This window comes from Mandrillus leucophaeus, unplaced genomic scaffold, assembly GCF_000951045.1.
Source record: "Mandrillus leucophaeus isolate KB7577 unplaced genomic scaffold, Mleu.le_1.0 Scaffold87, whole genome shotgun sequence".
Lineage (NCBI taxonomy): Eukaryota > Metazoa > Chordata > Mammalia > Primates > Cercopithecidae > Mandrillus > Mandrillus leucophaeus.
In genome coordinates, this window is record NW_012109474.1 from 2,602,003 (window position 1) to 2,612,925 (window position 10,923).

At 47.7% G+C, this 10,923-nt stretch overlaps 1 protein-coding gene across 2 annotated transcripts in view; it reads left to right on the forward strand.

Moving 5' to 3' along the window:
• Positions 1-10,415, forward strand: part of LIPG (lipase, endothelial) — a 29,191-nt gene extending 18,776 nt beyond the window's left edge. For both annotated transcript variants that reach the window (XM_011969012.1, XM_011969013.1), the window contains 5 exons: positions 777-1,019; positions 1,755-1,875; positions 2,840-3,058; positions 6,050-6,154; positions 9,791-10,415. In XM_011969012.1, coding sequence (XP_011824402.1) covers positions 777-1,019; positions 1,755-1,875; positions 2,840-3,058; positions 6,050-6,154; positions 9,791-9,812 — 710 coding nt within the window. In that variant the 3' untranslated portion in view covers positions 9,813-10,415. The remainder of the gene's footprint in view (positions 1-776; positions 1,020-1,754; positions 1,876-2,839; positions 3,059-6,049; positions 6,155-9,790) is intronic.
• Positions 10,416-10,923: the final 508 nt, after the last annotated feature.

Genomic DNA, 10,923 nt, shown 5'->3' on the forward strand with positions numbered 1-10,923 from the left:
AAAAAAAAAAAAAAAAAAAAAAAAAAAAAAAGAGGTAGCTGGCCTGCAAATCATATTTTGCTGATCCCTGCATGAGATGTTTAGCATCTCATCCATTTGCAGCATTCTGTGGCTGTATAGCCCTATTGGGAGGTAGTGACTCCTGCTGCACAGCTGGTCTGCATCACTCTACTTAGCACTTACTATATGGGCTTTCTTACTCTTTATTGCTTTGTGTGTATTTGTGCTGTCTTCCCACCAAGAGAGTGAACAGTTAGGCAGCAGGAATGGCCTTAAATTCTTCTACATCTTAATGGGAGCCTAGCACCTTCCTGGACATTAATTAAGCATTACACAGGCCGGGTGCAAGGGCTCACATCTGTAATCCCGGCACTTTAGGAGGCGAAGGTGGGAAGATTGCTTGAGTCCAGGAGTTCAAGACCAGCCCGGGCAATGTGGTGAAACCCCATATCTACAAAAACTACAAAAATTAGCCAGGTGTGGTGGTCATGTGCCTGTAGTCCCAGATACTGGGGAGGCTGAGGTGAGAGGATCACCTGAACCTCGGAGGTTGAGGCTGCTGTGAGTGGTGAGTCATGATTATCCCACTGCACTCTAGCCTGGGCAACAGAGTGAGACCCTGCCTCAAAACAAACAAACAAGCAAAAGAATTACATGAAAATACTAACAGCGACAATGAACAGCTATCACTGATGAGGATTACAGTATTTATTGTTTGAGTGTCCAGTCGTCGAGAAAAGCTCATCCTGCATGCTTTCTGTCTCTCCCACCCCTAGCAATCACAGAGGTGGTAAAATGTGAGCATGAGCGGGCCGTCCACCTCTTTGTTGACTCTCTGGTGAATCAAGACAAGCCAAGCTTTGCCTTCCAGTGCACTGACTCCAATCGCTTCAAGAAGGGGATCTGTCTGAGCTGCCGCAAGAACCGTTGTAATAGCATTGGCTACAATGCCAAGAAAATGAGGAACAAGAGGAACAGCAAAATGTATCTAAAAACCCGGGCAGGCATGCCTTTCAGAGGTAACCTTCAGTCCCTGAAGCATCCCTGAGGAAGGCCCTTATACCTCCTTCTTAATACCATGCTGCAGAGCAGGGCATGTCCTAGCCCAGGAGAAGTGGCCAGCACAATTCAATCAAATCATTGCAAATCAGATTACACTGTGCATGTCCTAGGAAAGGGAATCTTTACAAAATAAACAGTGGGGACCCCTTTTGTGATGTGGCTATCAGTCCATGATCACAATATCAGCATCTTAAATTTTTATCTTGCATTTAACTTTCTTTTTTTTTTTTTTTTTGCATTTAACTTTCAAAGCTGTTTCATATTTGGTTTCTCATTTGATCATCACAAGAAACATAAGGCAGATGAACAGTGAACCAAAGTGACATGTTACATTTTTATAATGCACTGCAAAATCACAAGGTTTTCTGGGTACTCTGGGTATTATTTTACTGTGAGGAGGTTGAGGCTCAGAGAGGTTAATACCTTGGTCCTTAATCCAGGGGCATGTAGTTAGAAAGCAGCTAAATGAAAATCCTCAAAAGATCTAACCCCCAAGCACAGGGCTCCTTCCTCTAGACTGCAGTGGCCTCTTATGGCATTGGACAGAACAAGAGCAGATGGGGGCTGCAGGTTGGGCTCAACCAAAAGAACACCAGCCCTAAAATCTCTGTGCTGGGTGACTCAGTTTGGGTCGGGGTGTCCTGTGATGACAAGCAAGGGTTACAAGCATCTTTGTTCTGCTGTCTCTGCAGTTTACCATTATCAGATGAAAATCCATGTCTTCAGTTACAAGAACATGGGAGAAATTGAGCCCACCTTTTATGTTACCCTTTATGGCACTAATGCAGATTCCCAGACTCTGCCACTGGAAATGTAAGTCATCAGTTTCCCTTGCTGGGTTTGGGATAGAGAACAGATTGGTTTGAGAATGAGAGAGCACAAGGGAGCATGTGAACAAGTGCAGCATGCAGGAGAGTGGAGTCCGACTGCTTGGGGAGGAGCCAGGTGGTCTGGCTGGCCTCTGCAGTCCTCCTGCTGCACCTTCTCTACCAAACTCTGACTCAGCGTTTCAGGGAGGAAAGTTCCTGGGATGAATCAGCATCATGAGAAGCTGCTAGATCAGCGGGGCAGAAACTGCTGTTTCATTCCAGGCAATGCCTGATGAGGCTTCAGGCAATCTGGAATTTCATAAACGTCATCCCTGGACCTTTCCTAATGATGTGGCTATGGGAGGGGTGCATAGCGATCTGTATATATTTGTTGAGTATCCACCAGGGACAAAGCGTCATGCCAAGTAATGGGATTGTGATGAAACATCATCAAAGTAACTCACTTTTCAGGGCTCAGGGTCTAGCTGGGAGACCAGGTTTGTACATGCACATGCATACTTACACACAGATGGGGCAAGGCAGACGAGGCCAAGCCAAACGAGAGGGACAGACAGGAAGCAGCTAGGAGTTCGGGGGAGACAGATGCCTGTGGGCTGAGCGGAACAGCGCACTTGAGTGGGGATGTGACTTCTTTGTGTTTTCTTATTGTGTTCTTTCTTGGTTCTGTATTTTCAGGAAGTAGCATAAGTGGGGCGGAGGGGGTGCCCAGGAATGGTTTTGATAAGAAGCTGGAGTGCTGTGGGCAAAGTTAGTTCAGCCCATGTGGAGTACACCCGAGCTTCCATCTTGTTCCTGCCGGTGGGAGGTGGAGGGTTAGAGGTGGGGGAAGGACTCACACTGTCTCTCTCCTGTCTGTGTGGGGTTGTTACTGCCACTGTGTCACCCCACACAGTGTGGCAGTTTTCTAGCTGTCAGGGGAGTGAGATCAGCTTCTCTCCAACTTGTAGAGTGGAGCGGATCGAGCAGAATGCCACCAACACCTTCCTGGTCTACACCGAGGAGGACTTGGGAGACCTCTTGAAAATCCAGCTCACCTGGGAGGGGGCCTCTCAGTCTTGGTACAACCTGTGGAAGGAGCTTCGCAGCTACCTGTCTCAACCCCACAACCCCGGACGGGAGCTGAATATCAGGCGCATCCGGGTGAAGTCTGGGGAAACCCAGCGGAAGTAAGTGCCTCCTGCTCCTTCTTCTGCCTGGTGTAGGTGGGGAACAGAAGGTCGTGCCTCTGCCATTTCCTTTCCTTTGCTGCATCCACCCTCAATCCTTCCCTCCAGCATGCAGGTAAAACCTCAAACACCTTTGCAAGGACAAGTGACTTCCAGATCAAGGCTTCTATCAACTGTTACGCATCTCATGCCCTGAACATAGGCCCTCGGGGAGAGGGGTGGGCCAGTGGCGGCAGGAATTCAGCCCTGGCCCTGTTTGCCAGGCCTTGTGTCAGCCTGGAGGAGGGGGACTTCTCTTGGTCCGGGCTTTTTAGGAGTGCTGCCTTGTTGATCTGTTTACTGTGGGGTCCATGCAGACAAAAGGCTTTGCTTGCTTCTGACCAGAGCAGACTGGAGTATCACGTCCAGGGAGCCCCCATGGATGAGATCTGTGGGAGGAGCTGGTTTTCCCCAGCATCTGATTTTCAGAGCATCATTAACTCTCTCCTTCAGAGGTTCTAAGTCAAGGATGTGGGGCTGTGGTCCTAACTGCAAGTCACAGAGAATCCTCTGTGCCATGCTAGCTGGCAGTTTCCCATTTCTTTTAACCCCAAGCCTAGCATAAAAGATCCAGACCTTTCTATCAGCTCCTAACACCGTGCCTTGACTCCCTGAGCAGGCTTCTTTCTAAACAGAAGCCAGGGAAGCCTGCGAGATCTTTGTCAAGAAGGGAGAATTTCTTTAACCAAGTCCTTCAGCTGACCTCTAGAGAGGTCACTGCCAGCCTTGGCATGGGACGAGGCAACTGCCTCCCTCTTTGTCCCTCCTCTGGCATTTTCTCCATTATAATTCCTGCCATGTCTGGTTTACATTCATCATCTGTGGCACAGCTTGGCAGCAGAAGGAAGTGAAGTGGAGGCTTGGAGCCCTCAGCTGAATGATTCTAGTCTAGAAACCTGTGAACTGGGGGTGGTCTAGACTGTGTATCTTTTTACTTCTCTTGGCCCTTGCAGGTGCAAACTATACCTATGGATGTGATAGCAGGAAGATGATCACTTATAAATAAAATATTTCAAATAAAATAAACACCTATTAAATCACCATTGAGACTTAAAAATATAAATAGTTTTCCATATGGGTTTAGATATAAGATTTTTAAAAGTAAAACATTATAGATACAGTTGAAGCCCCTGTGTCCTTCTCTGCTCTACCCTTCTTCTTTCAAACCAAATATAACTAATATTTCAATATTAACAAATGTTAGTGTGTTTCCTTCCATCATGTTTTTATACCATTAGTACTTTTTTTTTTCTTTTGAGACTGAGTCTTGCTCTGTTGTCCAGGCTGGAGTACAGTGGCACAATCTTGGCTCACTGCAAACTCCGCCTCCCGGATTCAAGTGATTCTCCTGCCTCAGCCTTCTGAGTAGCTGGGATTACAAGTGTGTGCCACCATGCCCAGCTAATTTTTGTATTTTTAGTAAAGATGGGGTTTCGCCATGTTGGCCAGGCTGGTTTCAAACTCCTGACCTCAGGTGATCTACCTGCCTCGGCCTCCCAAAGTGCTGGGATTACAGGTGTGAGCCACCGCGCCCAGCCCCCTTGGTGCTTCTGTTTGTATACATAAACAATGTATAGAATTGTTTTGGATGCTTCTGAATTTTACATGAGTGGACATAATATTTTACAATTTGATTTTTTCATTCTAATATTGTTTGTCAAGTTTATCCAAAACATAAAGATCTAATCTATTCTTGTTTAACTCTGTATGTAAATCACCATGGCACAAATAGTTTTGCCATTGTTCTGCTGAATAAGTTAAGTTGTTACTGATTTTTTGTAGTTACAAACGGTGCTGAGATGAACATCCTCTGCACTTTCCTTGTGCACATGTGTGTAAGGGCTGTTTTTCAGCATGTGTTCTAAAAAGTGGAATTGCTGGGTTATAGTATATGCATTATCCAGCCTGAACAGATATTATTAAATCTGTCTCCAAAGTGGTTGAACTAATTTTCCATCTTAACTATGGATGAAGAGTTCCCTTTTCCCTCCTTTTCATCCATATCTGGTGGCACGGACGTTCTTGTCATTTTGTTAGGTGTGAATGGGCCCCCTGCTGTTGTTTGAATTTGCATTTCCTGATTGTGCGTGAGATAGGTCATGTTTTTATATGTGTTTAAACATATAGGTCCTAAGGTCCTTAGGGCTTCCTGGGAAAGGTTCTTAAACTGTTATGAATGGGGCTTTTGTCCTGTCTCAGCTCCAGGGTCAGGTGCCCCACACACTTAAGGATTACGTGGTCACGCTACTCACACGCCCCCGAGGCTGCATGGGGCAGCCCTAAGTTACAGGGAAATGGTTATTAGGCCCTGATTCTTTCTTGTGAGTCTTGGTTGTCCATTTGCTGAGTCTTTGATTTTGACTTGCAGCTGAGTTGCAGTTGCTCTTGCCAATGGATATTTACAGAGCACTGGACTAGAGGTACTTTGAATCACTCCGTTCAAGTTTACGGTCTAGTGGAGGAGTCAACCACAGAAATCAGCAAGCAATTTCACATAGGGCATAAGGTTTTAAAATAAAACGGGTTTTTTTTTTTTTTTTTTAACTCTATGTTGCAAGAAGTAGCAACACTAACAAAAACAATATTTATATAAGGACATACTTTGTAACCAGTTGAAAGGCCAAGGGAGGGTTAGGTTAATGAGGGCTCAAGCAGTCAGGGAGGCTTTCGAGAGGCTATGGCCTTGATAGGCAAGTGGCCTTTTGGATAGACAGAGGGAAGCAGGTGGGAGAGGTCTGGCTGAGGCTGCATGAGGCTGAATCATGGAAGCTTCAACGTGAGACACAGTTTAGAGTCCCTGCAGTAGCGATGGGGAATTCTGAAGGCTTTTGAGTCAGGGCATGGCATGAAAATTTCACCCCTGCCTCCTCACCTATCTGCCTTGAATCCAGAAAGCACAGCTGGATTCCCCCTAAAGTTCTGGCTACATCAATGGTTTCTTTTCCTTCCTAGACTGACATTTTGTGCAGAAGACCCTGAGAACACCAGCATATCCCCAGGCCGGGAGCTCTGGTTTCGCAAGTGTCGGGATGGCTGGAGGATGAAAAATGAAACCAGGTAAGCAGGACGTTTTCATGTGTTCCACCCAGGACATGTTGACGTGATGATCTCCTAGCATGTGCTGGGGATGGATCTGGGTGCTAGGGACATCGCATGAACAAAACAGATTAAAAATCTCTTCAAGAAGCTGGGCCAGGCATAGTGGCTCACTTCGGGAGGTCGAGACAGGCAGATCACCTGAGGTCAGGAGTTTGAGACCAGCCTGGCTAACATGGTGAAACCCAGTCTCTACTACTACTACTACTACTACTACTACTACTAAAAAGCTGGGCGTGGTGGTGCATGCCTGTAATCCCAGCTACTTGGGAGGCTGAGGCAGGAAAATCGCTTGAACCTGAGAGACGGAGGCTGCAGTGAGCTGAGACCGCAATATTGCTCTCCAGCCTGGGCGACAAGAATGAATCTCTGTCTCAAAAAGAAAGAAAGGGCTGGCTGCAGTGGCTCACGCCTGTAATCCCAGCACTTTGGGAGGCCAAGGCAGGTGGATCACGAGATCAGGAGATCGAGACCATCCTGGCCAACACGGTGAAAACCTGTCTCTACTAAAAATATGAAAAATTAGCCGGATGGGGTGGCGGACGCCTGTAGTTCCAGCTACTTGGGAGACTGAGGTAGGAGAATGGCGTGAACCCGGGAGGCGGAGCTTGCAGTGAGCTGAGATCGCGCCACTGCACTGCAGCCTGGGTGACAGAGTGAGACTCTGTCTCAGAAAAAAAAAAAAAAAGAAAAAAAAGAAAGAAAGAAGGAAAGAAGCTGACCTTCTGCGAGGAGATAAAGAAGCAAGTGAAATACTGTAGATATGATGTTGGAAGTGTTAATGTCTCTTCTGCATTTTGTCCTGCCTCAACCTGTAGGGGTTCATTGCACATGACCCTACTGGCATGAGATTGTCTCTGTAACTAAGTCCCTGGGTTGGTGCCCCTGCCTGCCACCTTTGAAGTATCTTTTTTTTTTCCTTTGAGACAGGGTCTTACTCTGTTACCCAGGCTGGAGTGCAGTGTCATGATCCTGGCTCACTGCAGCCTTGACCTTCCCAGGCTTGGGTGATCCTTCCACCTTTGCCTCCTGAATAGCTGGGACCACAGGCACATGCCACCACACCGAGCTAATTTGTGCATTTTTTTGCAGAAACAGGGCTTCACCATGTTGCCCAGTCTGGTCTTGAACTCCTTGGCTCAAGTGATCCGCCTGCCTTGGCCTCCCAGAGTGCTGGGATTACAGGCGTGAGCCACTGTGCCTGGCCCCTGCCATCTTTGATTGACATCTTCTCTGTAATAACTAGAGCTGTGAGAAGGTGCCTAAGGGCTCCTAGCTTCCTTTGGCCACTATGTCAGGGTTGGGAATGGGGTGGGAGACAAAGAGAAGGACAAAGCATATTCTCCTTTCTTAGGTTTTCTAGAACTCAGGTGAGTGTGGGCCTAATTCTCCCACACACTTTTTTTTTTTTTGAGACAAAGTCTAGCTCTATCGCCCAGGCTGGAGTGAAGTGGAGTGATCTTGGCTTACTACAGCCTCTGCCTCCTGGGTCCAAGCAATTCTCCTTCCTCATCCTCCCGAGTAGCTGGGATTACAGGTGCCTGCTACTATGCCTGGATAATTTTTGTATTTTTAGTCGAGACGGGTTTTCGCCACGTTGGCCAAGTTGGTCTCAAACTCTTGACCTCAAGTGATCTGCCCACCTTGACCTCCAAAAGTGCTGGCATTACAGGTTTGAGTCACTGTGCCCGACCCCAATCCTCCGCCTTTTTGAGAAACAGAAATGCTCATGTATGTGGAGCTAAGTGAGACAAAGGGTTTGTCATGCTTCACTATCCCCTTGTCCCATGCTGCAATTCATGATTTCAGATGTGAGGAAGGCCCATCTCCTGGTGTGAGGCAGTGGGTTCATCCTGGGGAACCAGCCACGTGCCTTCTAAGCCGAAACACCTGCTGAGGAGGAAGGGGACTGTCTCCCCACACCATGCCTGTCCCCACCCCTTGCTCTAACCAGGGTACTAGATAATAATAGTGCTGTGGTACACCTAGCACTTAGCTTGGGGCCAGCCTGCACCCAGGGACTTACATAATGATGTTTATCATCAACCCCACTAGGCAGGGGTTGTTATCCCTGTGTGCAGATGAGGAACCGGGGCTCAGGGAGATGAAGTTTCTCTCCCAAGGCCCCCAGCGCTGGCAGAGGGAGTTGAAGCAGGTCGGTCTACTCCAAAGCCTGCGGTCTTGAGCACCGAGGCTCCATGTGCTCAGATGAATCACCTCGCCTCTGTCTGGGTATCAATTATCAAGCAGCTGTGCCCATGCTCCGGGGTCCCCTGTGATGAACCGTTTGCCACCCCCGAGGCTGGGCTGCATCCCAGCTGCTCTGTCTCCTGTTTAGGAGCTGAACATGACCACAAGCACCATCATCACAGGACTCGTGCCATCTAATTAAGGGACTTGGTCTAGTGTAGGCTCATATGATTTTCTACTATTATAACAATTGTAAATCTTTATGTATTTAAATGTATACATTTCAAAGTGTTTCCACATATATTAACTGCATTGATCCTGCAGACAACCATGTAGATTGGACACACCCAGAAAAGATGGCTAAGGAAGGCTATTCTTTTTTATTGAGACAGGGTCTTGCTCTGTCACCCAGGCTGGAGTATAGTGGCAGGATCACAGCTCATTGCAGCCTCGACCTCCCTGGGCTCAGATGATCCTCCTACCTCAGCCTCCTGAGTAGCTTGGATTACAGGAATGCGCCACCATGCCTGGCTAATTTTTGTATTTTTTGTAGAGATGAGGTTTCACCGTGTTGCCCAGGCTGGTCTCTATCTCCTGGGCTCAAGTGATCTACCTGCCTCGACCTCCCGAAATGCTGGGTTTGCGGGCATGAGTCACTGTGCCAAGTCAGGATGGCTATTCTTCTGATAAAGGCTAAGATATTTATTCTTCTTTCCCACTTTGGAATTCATATACCTGAGAACTCTATGACTCACCTTCTCACTACTAATTTTAGAAAACAAGCTGTCCTTTCCATTTCCCTAAAAAACAATAGGAGCCCAAGTAATAAATGAACATTAGGAAGTCATAGCATCATATGTAACATGTTCAGCATCCTCCCTCCTGACATGGATGCTGTTCACATGTTCACTGATAAGGAGCCTGAGATTCAGACAGGTTCAGTGGTTTGTTCACGTAACTGAGACTAGAATCCAGGTCTCCCAACTCTCAGTCTTGCCCCCTTCCTGCCAATACAGTGTCTCTCTTGTATTTCTAGATCAAGGCAAGGAGGATGCTTTGATAGTTCTCCCCACACTTGTGTGTCTGTGATTGCGTGTGTGTACGTGTGTGTTGTGAGTGGATATTGTGCTAAATATGTAAATGCGAGAACTGTGATGTACTCAACTCAGGGTCCAGAGAGTGCTGCAGCATGATGTTTCTCAAAGTGCATTTGTGGCTTCTCAGGTTAGGGAGAGAAGGCAGCACTCAGGACCTTGTCCATTTCTTCTGAAAGGAATACAGGTAAAATAGTCCTATGGAGTGTCAGAAAGTTTGGCCTTGAGGTTGACAGAGCACACCCTGAATACAGGTTTGCATGTTTGCTGGTGCGTGAGCTAATGAATGCCACTCTCACATGGTTTCTTTCAGTCCCACTGTGGAGCTTCCCTGAGGGTGCTCTGGCAAGTCTTGCCAGCAAGGCTGGAAGACTGCCTGCTATCCAAGCACACGGAGGAGAGTTACTGCTGAGGACCCACCAATGGGAGGATTCTTCTCAGCCTTGACCCTGGAGCTCTGGGAACAACTGGTCTCCTGTGATGGCCGGGATTCCTCGTGGGAGGGGACTGTACGCTGCTATAGCTCTTGCTGCCTCTCTTGAATAGCTCTAACTCCAAACCTCTGTCCACACCTCCAGACCACCAAGTCCAGATTTATGTGTAAGCAGCTGGGTGGCCGAGGCCTCCCGTGCACACTGGATTGGTTTCTCAGTTGCTGGGTGAGCCTGTACTCTGCCTGACAAGGAATGCTGGCTCCGAAGAGGCCCTGTGTAGAAGGCTGTCAGCTGCTCAGCCTGCCTTGAGCCTTAGTGAGAAGTCCTTCCAATGGGAGCTGACTCTTGTCAGAATGGCAGGCCTGGTATCTTGTTCAGACCCTGACTGTTGGGGTTCTCATGGGTTGCACTGACCACACTGGTTACATCTTAGCCATTCCGTCCTGCTCCCCAGCTCGCTCTCTGAAGCACACATAATTGGCTTTCTTATTTTTCTGTTGTTCATTTTTTTTTTTTTTTTTGGAGATGGAGTCTTGCTCTGTGGCCCAGGTTGGAGTGCAGTGGCGCAGTCTCAGCTCACTGCAACCTCCGCCTCCCGGGTTCACACCATTCTCCTGCCTCAGCCTCCCGAGTAGCTGGGAGTACAGGCGCCCGCCACCATGCCCGGCTAATTTTTGGTAATTTTAGTAGAGACAGGGTTTCACCGTGTTAGCCAGGATGGTCTCGATCTCCTGACCTTGGGATCCACCCACCTCGGCCTCCCAAAGTGCTAGGATTACAGGCATGAGCCACCGCGCCTGGCCTGTTGTTCATTTTTTAATTGAGCAAATATTTATTGAACACTTAAAATTAGTTAGAATGTGGCAGTGGATATATTACTGAGCCTCTCCATTTGGAACCCAGTGGAGTTGGGATTTCTAGACCCTCTTTCTGTTTGGATGGTATATGTGTATATGCATGGGGAAAGGCACTTGGGGCCTGGGGGAGGCTATAGGATATAAGCATCAGGGAC